Genomic DNA, 15174 nt, shown 5'->3' on the forward strand with positions numbered 1-15174 from the left:
TGTAAAGCCACCAAAGTCACTTCTTCCATCCCCAGAAAACTCGTAGTGACTGAAACAGCCACTACTACTCCGAGCACTGTTTAAACCAACCAAATTCAACACCTGGAACAAAAGACATTAACACCTACACTCACTGCCTTTGAGTTCAACAACTCTAATCCCAAATTGGAACTAAAGAATAAATCACGCAAAGAGCCCCCAATCAGTTATGGACTTAATCTGTCTGAAAACCCAACTGACTCTCCGGCAACTTAAGGATGCTGTTCCAATTTTCTGCAACACCCCCCATAAACATACCCCTTGGCAAAAAAGGTAAATTCAAACCCAGGTTCTTAGAAGAGAGACATTAGAGAGACAGAGTATCAGCCAGGGATCATTTGCTGAAGCATGGAACCTCTTTTCACAGTAGCTGCTTCTCTGTCTCCAGCAGTCTCTAACTGCTAAAACTAAACAAGAAAAATACCTGAACTGGGAGAACTGGCCATTCACTTTTCATTGTACACCTGTTTTTAAAAAAACTAAGGCCTCCCCTGATTGTCGACTTAGGTAGTCTCTGGTTGCCATGTTGGCACCTCTGCTTTTACAATCCCTTTTGAAAACAAACCAAGAACAATATTACCTTGTTAAAGGAGCAGCATTGTCACACCCTCCTGTCCCTGAATACTGACCAAACTTAAAGTAGTTAATCTAAGGGATGGGATTGCCTCCTGAAACGCAGTGCTCGGTTAACTCTCTCCCTACCTGATGTGTCACCATGTCTGAAGGTCAGACATGAGCTCATAAACTCTGAGCCAGAGTTCCTCAAGCAACCAACACTTGCTACAGATGTGGTAACTATGAACCACAGTTACATGCCCTGGCTTCTCTATCTTAATTATTTAGTTTTTAATTTGCTTTTAAAAACGTCTTTTTACTGATCTTTTAGTTTATAACCTGTATAGATTTCCTCTATTTACCTTCAATCTGAAAGTAATTTATAATAGACAGTCAAATTAGTAGCTACCACCAACCAATGAACATTACGGTTTACCTGTGATGTCACTCTTTTGTGCTGGGCCCAGATCCTGGGCTTCAATTTATTCTATTTGAAAAGAATCTTGAGAACTATGACCCAAAACAAGGCAAGCAAAAAGCATCTTTTCCCCTCTGCACTGAATTCCCATGTTAAATTCCCTTAATTAGATACTGACTTGGACTGTGTCTCAGCTTACTAACTGCGTACTTTCAACAGACCCTCTCTTAAATAGCAGATCTGTCTATTCACCATCGTTTGAGAAAAGTAAGTTCTAAATCTGTTATTCCTTACCCTAAAACTATGGCCTCTCATTCTAGATTTTACACATTTACTTTGTCAATCCTCTTTAGTATCTTATAAACCTCAAGCAGATTTCCTCTCATTCTTCTAAACTCCAGAGTATAAGCTGAAACAGCTCAATCTCTTTTCTTACGTCAAACCCTTTCGTACTAGTTTCCTACAATTCATGCACAAGGACACCTAGCTCCCTCTGCACAAAAGCATTCCCAAGTTTCTGTCCATATCTAAAAGTTGCCTTTCTATTACTCTGATCAAAATGGATCAGACTTATCCGTTTTTTTTGCAGATGACTGGCATTTATTGGTCATCCCTATTTCACTGAAGAAGACCTATTCAGATGAGTAGTCTGCAGATGTCATATTGAGGGTAGTTACCATGTCAAGCATGTTGCTATGGGGCTGGCATCACATTTTTAGCATAAATTGCATCAGGGGACCAGTTGGAGCATTTAACAACAGAATCACAGTCTTTTTAAAAAACTGACAATTGCTTATCATTTCCACAATATTGTTTTAAAACCAAATTCAAACTCTCAGCTTGCATGACAACTGGGCTCAAGTTCTCTGGGTTGCTACTTTAATAGCACAGGGACACCTAGCTCCCTCTGCACAAAAGCATTCCCAAGTTTCTGTCCATATCTAAAAGTTGCCTTTCTATTACTCTGATCAAAATGGATCAGACTTTTTTCGGGTGGATCAGACTTTTCTTTTTTCGGGTGATAGAGCTTAGCAGTTAGGAAAGATCACTGAAGTAGGTGGGAGAGGCCATTCAATAAATAAGGACACAAATTAGGAGCAGGAGTAAACCATATGGCCTTTTAGGTCTGTTCTGCCATTTGATAAAATCATAGCTTACTTGATTGCGGTCTCAGCTTTACTTTCCAGCCTGCTCCTATAACACTCAACTTCCTTTTTGATTGAAAACTGTCTAACTCAGCCTTGAATATTTTCAATGACTCAGCCTCCATGGCTCAGTGGGAGAATTTCCAAAAGCTATGGTCCTTTGAGAGAAGAAATTCCTATTTATCGAAATACACGACGCCTTATTCTAGAATTGTGTCCTCCCTCCCCGCATTTTACATTCCCCTTCAACAGAGAGAAACATACTCTTAGCATCTAACCTGTTATATCCAATCCAAATTTTATGCTTTCCAATAAGATCACCTCTCATTCTTCTCAACTCCAGTGTGCACGGTTCCAAATTGCTAAATTTTTTCTCATAAGACAAAATACTTCCATTCCAGGAATCAACAAAGTGAACTTTTTTTGAACTGTGTCCAACATCCTTCCTTAAGCAACTTATTATTAAATTGAATTCAAGGACACAGAACGTTACACAGAAATTAGCTCCATATGTCAATTGAGTGAGTGTTCCAGAAGACTATGAAACTTTTATGTTCTGTTGGAAAGACAGATGTTAAGTTCGGTTATAAATAGCCAAGCACAACAAGATTCCTGGCCTACCATGAGGATCTGAACTTCTCAGCATTGCTTCCTTACCGTGGTTTTGTCAGCCAGCAGCTTCTCAATCACCTCGATTAACTGGTCTTTCTGATCTTGGTCCAAACTGTAACAAAACAGAGGGGAGCACGAAGTCAGGATCAACTTAGTACTGAGCAATGATTACCCTGTGGCCACTTTCTCTGCTCCACTGAAGGCCCATTTAAATGGAAAGGTCAATCTAATATGTCTTTGCAAGCAGCCCTGACAGTTCAAGTTCCCAGGGAGTTCCTGATGAAATTAGCAGATAGACACAACTCACCTATGGTCTAGACTAGCAAAAAATGGCAGTGGTGGAGCAGTAAAAAAAAGAGAATGAAGCGGAGATGGTGGCATAATGGCAAAGTCACTTCACCAGTAATGCAGAAGCCCAGGCAAATGCTCTGGGGACACAGATTCAAACACTACCATAACAGCTCATGGAATTTAAATTAAATTAATAAATCTGGAACTAAAAAGCTAGTCTCAATAATAATGACCATGAAATATCAATGAGTCATAAAAACTGATTTGTTTCACTAATGGCATTTGAGGAATGAAATCTGCTTTCTTTACTAAGTCTGGCCAACACATGACTCCAGACCCACAGCAAAGTAATCGACTCTCCACTCCCCTCTGAAATGGCCTAACAATTCAATTCAAGGTAAATTGGGAATGAACAATGCTGGCCTTTCCTTTATTGTCCACATTCAATGAAAGAGTAAGGAAAAAAAACACTGAACTACCTAAGTCAAACAAACAAGCTTCACCAATGGGAATGAAAGGTCCTGAATCATTGACAGGTGTTAACAAATGCTGAACTGCACCCAGATTTCCATGTATTTACAGTGAAGATCTTCCCACAATTTCATATCACATTCTACTGATGTGACAGTATTACTTTGGTAATTTACCAATTGCTAATTGGTAAACCAGTAAATTATATCAACAAATTTAATCTAGCTCATTCTAAAAATGATTTGGAGATGTCGGTGTTGGACTGGGGTGTACAAAGTTAAAAATCACACAACACCAGGTTATAGTCCAACAGATTTAATTGGAAGCACTAGCTTTCAGAGCGCCGTTCCTTCATCAGGTTCGGAGTGTTGCTCCAAAAGCTAGTGCTTCCAATTAAACCTGTTGGACTATAACCTGGTGTTGTGTGATTTTTAACATTCTAAAAATGATTATTGATTTTGTTAATTATGCATGAAAACACCTAGTAACTACTAGTAACCTAGTAACTAGGAATATATCATGTGAGCCTTATTATACATTACGCTATGGAATTCTTCAAAATGTCCTTTCTAAATCATTTATCCCATCGCTGTCTGGAGGAGCTTGTTGTACATAAATTGACTTATTCTGCTTCCTGCATTAAGATTGAGTTAATACTTCAAAAGTATTTTGTTGGCAATAAAGCACTTTGGAAAATCCCGAGGTCACAAAAGACCCCCACAATGTGGCCATGTAAATTATTTTCTTCTTGGTGAAACGTAAGTCTTTGAACATTAACAGAAAATTCAGAGACTCTTAATTCCAGATTTTTATTGAATTCAAATTCCACCATGTTTTATGGCAGGATTCGAACCCAGGTCCTGGATTAAAAGTCTAGCAATAATATCACAAGGCCATCACCTCCTCAGTGAAATTCAGGGCAAGCTGAAACAGAAAGGTTTTTTTTCAGGCTACTGATAAAGACAAAGCGAGATGTATGCAATTTCCCCATAGGCGAGGGAGATAATTGGTTCAAGCCACTTTACCTGAAAACCAGGTAATACATTGACAACGCAATGCTTACTCAAGAGTCAATATCCTTCTCCAGAGTGACTACACTCTGTTGTGTTAATAACTCTTAATTGGATTATGTGTTGTCATGCAAGTTATTTTCTTCTTGGTGAAATTTAAGTTTTTGAACATTCACTGTAGTCTTCGGTTAGTGCAGTTATAATGGGTTGAAGAGTATGGTGCTGAGAAAGCACAGCCAGTCAGGCAGCATCTGAGGAGCAGGAGAGTAGATGTTTCGAGCATAATGAAGAGCTTATGCTCGAAACATTGACTCTTCTGCCCCTTGGATGCAGTCTGACCGGCTGTGCTCTTCCAGCACCACACTCTTTGACTCTGATCTCCAGCATCTGCAGTCCTCATTTTCTTGCAATTATATTGGCACCCATTCCACAGAACCATAGAAATTATACAACACAAAAGGCATTCCTCCAAAACATAGTTACTCTCAGTTGCTAGTGCGTCTGCAAGAACCCTAATATTTAAGATTTTTCACATGTTTTCATGTCTATTAATAAAAGACACAACAAAATTTCCAAGAGTTCCCACTGTCTGGCAATGCAAGGGATCATGTGAAAGTTTTACCTGTAGAGTTTTGGAATGGCATGGGCAGCTGTCTTCCTGACATAAGGTGACATGTCAGATGCAGCCTCTTTTATTGCCAGCATCATAATGGGGACGATAATTGTGACACGGATGCTGGACAGGACACGGAGGGCACTGGCTCGAATCAGCTGGTTTGGGTCCTAGAAGTAGGAAAAACAATCCAGAGTATTAAGAATTACACTTACCACCAATTTAAGATTATCAGTCCATTTCACAATGTGGCTCACTTATGCATGCTGGAAGCTACACATACTCATATGCAGGAATCTGTTGTCTGCAGTCAAAAGGTACATCCATGGATATTGTGCCATTTTTGAATTAAACAAATGAGATAAGTACAATTGCTCTTGGCACATTTTTCAGGACAAGGCTATAACCATGCAGAGTTGAACTGCTAACCGATCAGCACCCATTTCTCATTGAGTATGAACTGTTATTCCCTTTGAAAGATGGCATTTCTGAGAAATAAGGAAGAGATGATCACCTTGTTGGGAATGTACTATTGACCCCCCCCGCCTCATTGGTCAGCAGGAAATTGAGAAACAAATGTGAAAGAAGATCTCAGTTCCCAAACAGAGACTGCGACTGCCATAGTGTTCAGGGTTTAGATGGGGAGGAATTTGTTAAGCGTGTACAAGAAAATTTTTTGATTCTGTATGCGGATGTACCTGCAACCCTTGACCTACTCTTGGGAAATAAGTCAAGGTAGGTGATTGATGTGTCAGTTGGGGAGCACTTTAGAGCTAGTGACAATAATTCTACGAGTTTTAAAATAGTGATGGAAAGGGATAGACCAGATCTAAAAGTGTTATTTCTAAATTGGAGGAAGACCAATTTTGATGGTATTAGGCAAGAACTTTCAGAAGTTAATTGGTGGGCGGTGGCGGATATTCGCAAGGAAAGGCAAGGCAGGAAAATGGGAAGCCTTGAAAAATAAGATAACGAGAGTTCAAAGACTGCATGCTCCTGTTCAGGTGAAGGGCAAGGCTGGTAGGTGTAGAGAATGCTGGAGGACTAGAGAAATTGAGGGTTTGGTCAAGAAAAAGAAGGAAGCATATGTCACCCAGACCCAACTCCTACCCTATCTCTCTAACCTCACATTTCCCATGGCTAATCCATCTAGCTAATCATCTGCAGACAGTCGAGCTGCAATTTTAAGGTTACACACCTTGTTGTCGTCTCCCCATTCACACCAAACAGAGGAAACAGTTTCTATCTGTCAACTGTTTCTTCAAGTCCCACTGAAGGACTAAATTCTCAAGAAAGGGATGTTCACAATATGGCCATATAGGTTGATTGTAAACAATAAAAGCAGAAAGTGTCAGAGAAACACGGCAAGTCTGGCAGCCTTTGTAGAAAATGAAAGACAACAAACATTCTTCTTCAGAATGGATTGGCTATCAAGTGAAAATCCTTTGAACACATACCACTGGCAGGTAGTAAGAACATGAAAGATTTCTAATAGCCATGTGAAAGTTGAAGCCTCTAACATAACTATCCATAGTTCTGGATACAACATATGTGTACTGGTGCTCTTTGCCACAACAACTCAATCCCTGAGTGAATTACAATACACAATGACCACTATCTACTCCACCAATTCCCTTTAATCAAATTGAACATCCCAATTAGATCACATCTTATCTGCGATATCCAAAGGAACACAAGCCTAGTCCAAGCAACCTGGCCCAGAATTTATTTCCTAATATGGTTCTAGTGAGTCTGTGGTACAGTTGCTCCAAAACCCTTAAATCATTCTGGAGGTGAGGTGCCCAGAAATCACTTGTGAAATAAAAATAGTAACTACTGAAAATGCTCAGCAAGTCTGGCAGCATTTGTGGAGAAAGGAACAGAATTAACACTTGGGTCCGAAGTGACCCTTCTTTGAAACTGAAGAGGGCTGAAAAAGTTATGAATTCTTTGTTTCACAAAAGGGGTAAGTGGAGCAAGTGGAACAGATGGTAAAGGTGTCTGACAGCAAAAGGCAAAGAGAGTGCTAATTGTAACAGAGAAGACATTTGGATGAAGAGTAGGTGTTAATAACAGAAAATAGGTACTGAGAACAGAATTATGTATATGGGGGAAGGGTGGTAATCAAAATGGAGGACAAAATTTGTGCTCTAAAGTTGTTGAACTCAATGTTGAGTACTGAAGGCTGTTCAGTGCCAAAGTGGAAAAGTAATTACTCCTGACATAGTCAGAGATTTACATAACTTCTCTTTCAAATTCTGCATTTCTTCTATTTTAGAGACTGATTCTGACATTTTAATTTTTTTGTATTGATTCATGGGATGGGATCACTAGCTAGGCCAGCATTTATTACCCATCCCTAACTGCCCATTAAGAGTTAACCACATTGTTGTGGGTCTGGAATCACATGTAGGTGAGAATGACAAAATCCTTCCCGAAAGAACATTAGTGAACCAGATGGGTTTTTCCAATAATTGACAATGGATTCATGATCATCATTAGACTCTTAATTCTATATTTTCATTGAATTCAAATTCCACTATCTTCCATGGCAGGATTTGAACCCAGGTCCCCAGACGTTAGCTGAGTCTCTGGATTAATAGTTTAACAATAATATCACACGGCTGTCACCTTCACAGTGAAATACAGGCCGTCTGAAACAGGGAAGCTTCTTTTTCAAGTTACAGAAAAAGACAAAGAGAGACATATGTGATTTCCCCATTGGCAAGGAAGATAATTGGTTCAAGCCACTTTGCCTGTAAACCATGTAATATATTGACAACCCAATGATTACTCCAGAGTCAATATCCTCCTCCAGAGTGACTATGCTCTGTTGTGCTAATAACTCTTACCTGGACCATTATTGCATTGAGTAAATAAATATAAATAACTTCAAACAGCTACAACAGGAAAAGGAGATAGTTTCTCGGTAACATTCAATAACAAGTCACTGTAAGATTGACAATAATGACCTTTAATCCTCTCTGGAAGGTGCTGATGGAAAGTAAAGCCAGATCCTGCTGCTCCTCTGCATATCGAACCAGATAAACATAAACCAACTTCTTTACCTGCAAAGGCCGGGGTGGGGGTTAAGGTGGAAGAGAAAGAATTGACCATGAAATCGCAAAAGGTTTTCAAATCACAACCGAAAAATACAAAATCCAACATGTTTTAAATTCAACCCTGCACCCAGTTTTATTCCTGGTAAAGCACCTGGTTGGCTGTTAATCTTCGGAATTAATATTGAATATAAATTCAATGAACTAAGGAAAGTCATCCAAATCAAGTGTCCTGCTCTAGCTTTCTCCCCATACTCTATGATTCCTTCTGATCTAAGAACAATATCTAACTCCTTCTTGAAGATTTTCAAAGTTTGGCTTCAACCACTTTTATAGGAAGAATCCTACAGGCTGACCACTGTCAGAGTGAAGGCATTTCTCCTCATTTCAGTCCTAAATGGCTTCCCCCGTATTCCTAAACTGTGACCCCTAGTTCTGGTCATTGGAAACATCCTTCCTGCATTTACGCTGTCTAGTCCTGTTAGAATTTTCTAAGTTTCTGTGAAAATGCCCCCATTCTTCCAAATTCCAGAGGATATCGTCCTAATCAATCAATCTCTCTTCATACATCAGTCCTGCTATCCCATGAATCAGTCTGGTAAACCTTTGTTGCACTTTCTCCATGGCCAGAACATCCTTTCTCAGGTAAGGTGACCAAAACTAGACAGATACTCCAGGTGCTGTTTCATCACGACCCTGTACAAACTATGAAGGCCAACATACGGTTTGCATTCTTCATTGCCAATTGCTCCTGCATGCCTACTTTCAGCATTGGTGTACAAGGACATCTATTCCAACACCACACTCTTTCTCAATCTATCACATTCAGGTAATAATCACAATAGACAATAGGTACAGGAGGAGGCCATTCTGCCCTTCGAGCCAGCACCACCATTCATTATGATCATGGCTGATCATTCTGAATCAGTATCTGTTCCTGCCTTATCCCCATAACCCTTGATTCCACAATCCTTAAGAGCTCTATCCAACTCTTTCTTGAAAGTATCCAGAAACTTGGCCTCCGCAGCCTTCTGGGGCAGAGCATTCCATACACCCACCACTCTCTGGGTGAAGAAGTTTCTCCTCAACTCTGTTCTAAGTGGCCTACCCCTTATTTTTAAACTGTGTCCTCTGGTTCGGGACTCACCCATCAGCGGAAACATGCTTCCTGCCTCCAGAGTGTCCAATCCTTTAATAATCTTATACGTTTCAATCAGATCCCCTCTCAGCCTTCTAAACTCAAGCGTATACAAGCCCAGTCGCTCCAATCTTTCAGCGTAAGATAGTCCCGCCATTCCGGGAATTGACCTCGTGAACCTACGCTGCACTCCCTCAATAGCCAGAATGTCTTTCCTCAAATTTGGAGACCAAAACTGCGCACAATATTCCAGGTGCAGTCTCACCAGGGCCCTGGACAGCTGCAGAAGGACCTCTTTGCTTCTATACTCAATTCCTCTTGTTATGAAGGCCAGCATGCTATTAGCTTTCTTCATTGCCTGCTGTACCTGCATGCTTGCTTTCATTCACCTTCCTGTTTTTGCTACCAAAGTGGAAAACCTCACATTTATCCACATTATACATCATCTACCATGCATTTACCCACTCACTCAACTTGTGTAAGTCACACTGAAGCAGTTCTGTATTGTTCACGCAGCTCACCCTTCAACTCAACTTTGTGTCATTTTCAGACTTGGAGATCTTCCATTTGGTTCCCTCATTTAAAACATTCATATATATTGTAAATAACTGGCGTTAAACTCATCTTTTGATACCCCATTAGTCACTGCCTGCTATTTAGAAAAAGGCTCTTTTATTCCTACACTTTTTGTTTCATGTCAGCCAACCAATTTTCTATCCAGGTCAGTACACTAATCCTGATCTCATGCACTTTAATTTTATATCCTAGTCTTTTATGTGGAATCTTATCAAAAGCCTTCTGGAAGTCCAAATAAAACACACCCACCTGTCATCCCTTATCAAGTAATTATAGCTTTAAAAAAATTCTATTTGGTTTATCAAGCAAGTTTTCCCCTTTGTAAATCCACTCTGACTGTTTAATCCTGTCACTGTTTTCCAAGAGCTCTCCTATTAAGTATTTTCACCTTCCTCTTCCTGACATGGACATATATTGCTGTGTCTTCAGGTTGCTGGAATTCGCTCCCTAACAGCACTTTGGATGTCATTTTGGGCAGCACAGTAGTTAGCACTGCTGCCTCACAGCGCCAGGCACCCAGGTTTGATTCCCGCCTCGGGCAACTGTCTGCGTGGAGTCTGCATATTTTCCCCGTGATTTGGTTTCCTCCCACAATTCAAAAATGTGCAAGTTAGGTGAATTGGCCATACTAAATTGCCCATAGCGTTAGGTGCATTAGTCAGGAATAAATATAGGGTAGTGGAATGGGTCTGAGTGGGTTATCCACTGGAGGGTCGGTGTGGACTTGTTGGGCCAAATGGCCTGTTTCCATACTGTAGGGAATCTAATAACATAAATGGACTGCAGCAGTTTAAAAAGGCAGGTTACCACTACCTTCACAAGGATATTAGGAATGTACAATATATGCTGACCCAGCCAGCAAAGCCCATATTCCCTGAATTAGTAAAAAGGAACGTTCTTCACTAATACCCCTTCAAAGAAGGAAATCTGCTGTTCTTATTTGGTCTGGTCTGCATTTGACTCCACTCCACTGAGCTATGGCTAACTTTTAAATTTGTTCTGAAATAGCATAGCGAGAACATAGGAAATAGGAGTCGTTGTAGAGTAGTAGTAGAGCATGGTGGCTCAGTAGTTAGCATTTCTGCCTCACCGCGCCAGGGATTCAGGTTCAATTCTAGCCTCAGGCAACTGTCTGTGCGGAGTTTGCATTCTCCCCGTATCTGTGTGGGTTTTCCTCCCGTTTCCTCCCACAATCCAAAGATGTGCAGGTTGGATGAAATGGCCATGCTAAATTGCCCATAGTGTTCAGTAATGTGCAGGTTAGGTGCATTAGTCAGGGGTAAATATAGGGTAGGAGGAATGGGTCTGGGTGGGTTACTCTTCAGAGGGTCAGTGTGGACTTGTTGGGCTGAAGGGCCTGTTTCCACACTGAAGGGATTCTATGATTCTACGAAACCACTTGGCTCCTTAAGCCTGCTCTGCCATTCAACCAGATCATGGCTGAATTGTTACCTTTATGCATGTTCCCACCATATTCCTTCATATCTTTAGCATCTGGAAACCTACTGATCTCTGAATTGAACTACTGAATAACTGAGACTTCAAATATTCACAACCATCTGAATCGATAAATTCCTCATTTCAGTCTTTGTCCTGCCCTTTATTCTGAGACTGTGCCCCCTAGTTCCAGACCCATTCCTAGACACGGAAACATCTTTCTTGCATCTACCCTGTCAAGGCCTAGAAGAATTTTCCATAGTGGTAGAGGGGAAAACACTAGAATCTATGAAAGGAAATGCAAGAACTGGTAACTTAGAAAATAATGATGTGGTTGAACAGAGTCATCATGGATTTAGAAATAGGAAATCACATCTGACAAGCCTTTTAGGGGGTTTTTGAAGTTGTAACTGTAGTGTTTGTAACAAGGTCAGCCAACTGGACCTCATGGAATATGTGTTCCCTGATTGGTTTCTGGTGTAATTTTTAGCACAGTCCAAAATATTTATTAAATTATGTCCAATAGCAGGGTCACATCTATTGATGGATACACTGTTCTGAGCCTTGTAATTAAGAGCTGGTTGAGTATTATTGGTATGCTGCCTACTGCAAATGGTCAATGAGATTTGATGTAGTGATCAAATATAATATTTGCCATGTTTACCATTGACGCAAAAGCAAGGATAGGAAGGTGAGTTGTGAGAAGATTACAAAAGTGCTTCAACAAGAGACTGATAGCATGGGAAAAGATTTAGCATACGGAATACAATGTGGAGAAAATATGGAGTTATACACTTCGGTAAGAGAAACAAAAATTCCGAGTATTTCTGAAATGGTGAGAGATTGGGAAATGTTTTTGTTTAAAGAGACTGATGTCTTCATCAAGAGTCACTGAAGGTTTACATGCATGTGTGGCAAGCAAGTAGGAAAACAAATGGTCTATTGGCTTTTCTTGCAACATGTTTTGAAAACAAGAGTAGAGAAGTTTTGTTGCAACTTTTTAAAAAAGCCTTGGTGAGACTGCACCTGGGGAAGAAAGAGCTGAATACTTTAAACAAATGGAGTGAACTCAGTAATTTTGTTTTTGTTCATGGGATGTGGACATTGCTATTGACCATCTCTAATTGCCCTGGAGAAGGTGGTGAGGAGCTTTCTTGATCTGCTGTAGTCCAAGTAGTGTCGATATAAAATGTCGTTAAGGAGGGAGTTCTGGGATTTTGATCCAGCAGCAGTAAAGGATAGATGATATAAAAAGAGGAAATAAAAAGATGACTCCTACTCAGTTAAAGGGCAATGAGGAATGGGCAACAAATACTAGTCTTCCCAGTGCCACCCACATTCCATAAAAAAAGAGAAAAACACTCTGCTACTGTAGTTCACTCTGGTGATTTTAGGAGGCTCATTCTCTAAATCCCTTCACACTCATAATGGAGTGAGAAATTTCACTTACCTCAATGTTTTTGCAGGCAACATTCTTCACCACTGCAGGAAAGAGTTCTGAAGCATTCTTTCCTCTGGCAATCATCTGCAAATCAAATAAAAAACACAAAAACTTTCAGTCACTATTGATAAATACTGGCATTATTAATTGCATTATACCAAGCTGTATAAACTGCTCACTAGCTAAGGGTCAAAAACACTCTCCCCGACTCTGACAACTCGGTGACCACACTTCAAAGAATAAATCTCATTGGTTGTGAGGAGCTTTGGGACATTCTAAAAAGCAAGACTTTCTTTTGTGTTTTTATTTCTTATTTTTGCTGGTTTGTCCAGTCTTAAGCATAAGGGGGAGTTTGGATTGGTCTGACTTTAATTGCTGTATGAAACGAATACTGGAATACATCAAGATCTGTTGGTTGCAGCAGCAACTCAAAATAAACAATACCTTAAAACTCTGCACCACTTGAGGTTCCCTGATGCCCACCTGTGGGCCAGTGGAACAAAAGATTCATTGTCAAGTTAAATGAAAGTCCAAATGTAACTTGATGGCTGGCAACCAACACAAGTCTGTAGATAAACAGAGCTCCATTAAGCTGCAGGATGTTTCAGAGATCCACAAAAGCTGCACAGTAGCTTAGCTAATGATTGGAGCTTAACAGATAGTTTTTCACAGTGTGCTGTGGACTTGTGTCGCATTTCCCTTTCTGGCCACATTTCATGCCTCAGCCCGATCTGAGGAGTGAGTTCTTCACTCAGAGTAAATAAATGGAAACCAACAGATGTAGTGTACAGGTCATAGAAGCATAGATTCCCTGCAGTGTGGAAACAGGTCCACGGCCCAACAAGTCCACACCGACTCTCCGAAGAGTAACCCTACCAGACCCATTCCCCTATCTTATTATCCTATATTTACCCCTGATGAATGCACCTAACCCTGAACACTATGGGCAATTTATCATGACCAATTCATATAACCTGCACATCTTTGGACTGTGGGAGGAATCCCACGGGGAGAAGGTGCAAACTCCACTTAAAGTTGCCCAAGACTGGAATCGAACCCAGGTCCCTGGCGCTGTGATGGAGCAGTGTTAACCACTGAGCCACCGTGTCGTCCTGTTAGAATGTGCATTTAGTCAACATGAATTTGCTGTAACATGATTGATGAATTGAGGACACTGTATCTATGGTGCAAAGTTTTAAAATGTATGTTGGTTGTAACGCGATTACAGCACTAACACCTTAAGTGATGTTTCTAAAGCACAATTTTCATATAACAGTGGGTTGCAAAGAGTACAACCATCATGTTACAGAAGAACTGATTGTATTTGGAGTTGGAACGGGGTTGTGGTGAGGTGTCAGAAGATAAGAACTTATAGCATTGCTGATGATATATTAGCTTGGCTAATACATAATGGATTAGATTATAGATTAGATTAGATTACTTTACAGTGTGGAAACAGGCCCTTCGGCCCAACAAGTCCATACCGACCCGCCGAAGCGCAACCCACCCATACCCCTACATTTACCCCTTACCTAACACTACGGGCAATTTAGCATGGCCAATTCACCTGACCTGCACATCTTTGGACGTGGGAGGAAACCGGAGCACCCGGAGGAAACCCACGCAGACACGGGGAGAACGTGCAAACTCCACAGAGTCAGTCGCCTGAGGCGGGAATTGAACCTGGGTCTCTGGCGCTGTGAGGCAGCAGTGCTAACCACTGGAGAGGATGGAATCATAGAGACAGAGATGTAAGTACAGCAACAGACCCCTCAGGCCAACTCATCCATGCCGACCATATAACCTAAATTAATCTAGTCCCATTTGCCAGCATTTGGCCCCTATCCCTCTAAACCCTTCCTATTCATATACCCATCCAGATGCCTTTTAAATGTTGTACCACTTCCTCTGGAAACTCATTCCATACATACACCGCCCTCTGTGTGAAAAGGTTGCCCTTAGGTGCCTTTTAAATCTTTCTCCTCTCAACATAAACCTATTCCCTCTGGTTGTGAACTCCCCCACCCCAGGGAAAAGACTGTGTTTATTTACCTTATCTATGCCCCTCACGATTTTATAAACATCTATAAGGTCACCTCTCAGCCTGCGATGCTCCAGGGAAAATAGCCCCAGCCTATTCATCCTCTCCCTATAGCTCAAACCCTCCAATTCTAAATCTTTTCTGAACCCTTTCAAGTTTCACAATACCCTTCCTATCGCAGCGAGACCAGAATTGCACACAGTGTTCCAAAAGTGTGAGTATGCCAATGTCCTGTACAGCTGCAAAATGACTTCCCAACTCCTACACTTAATGCATTGACCAATAAAGGAAAGCATACTAAATACTTTCTTTGCTATCCTATCTGCCT

The 15174-nt window shown here is 40.8% G+C and overlaps 1 protein-coding gene across 9 annotated transcripts in view; it reads right to left on the bottom strand.

Annotated features, from left to right (window-relative positions):
* Positions 1–15174, bottom strand: part of ap3b2 (adaptor related protein complex 3 subunit beta 2) — a 248611-nt gene that overhangs the window by 127842 nt on the left and 105595 nt on the right. For all 9 annotated transcript variants that reach the window (XM_043680547.2, XM_043680543.2, XM_087982119.1 and 6 more), the window contains 4 exons: positions 12815–12889; positions 8127–8222; positions 5164–5324; positions 2815–2881 (listed from right to left, as the gene is read on the bottom strand). In XM_043680547.2, the coding sequence (XP_043536482.2) occupies positions 2815–2881; positions 5164–5324; positions 8127–8222; positions 12815–12889 (399 nt within the window). The remainder of the gene's footprint in view (positions 1–2814; positions 2882–5163; positions 5325–8126; positions 8223–12814; positions 12890–15174) is intronic.

This window comes from Chiloscyllium plagiosum, unplaced genomic scaffold, assembly GCF_037043375.1.
Source record: "Chiloscyllium plagiosum isolate Xiang-an unplaced genomic scaffold, Cpla_swu_hap1 HiC_scaffold_42, whole genome shotgun sequence".
Lineage (NCBI taxonomy): Eukaryota > Metazoa > Chordata > Chondrichthyes > Orectolobiformes > Hemiscylliidae > Chiloscyllium > Chiloscyllium plagiosum.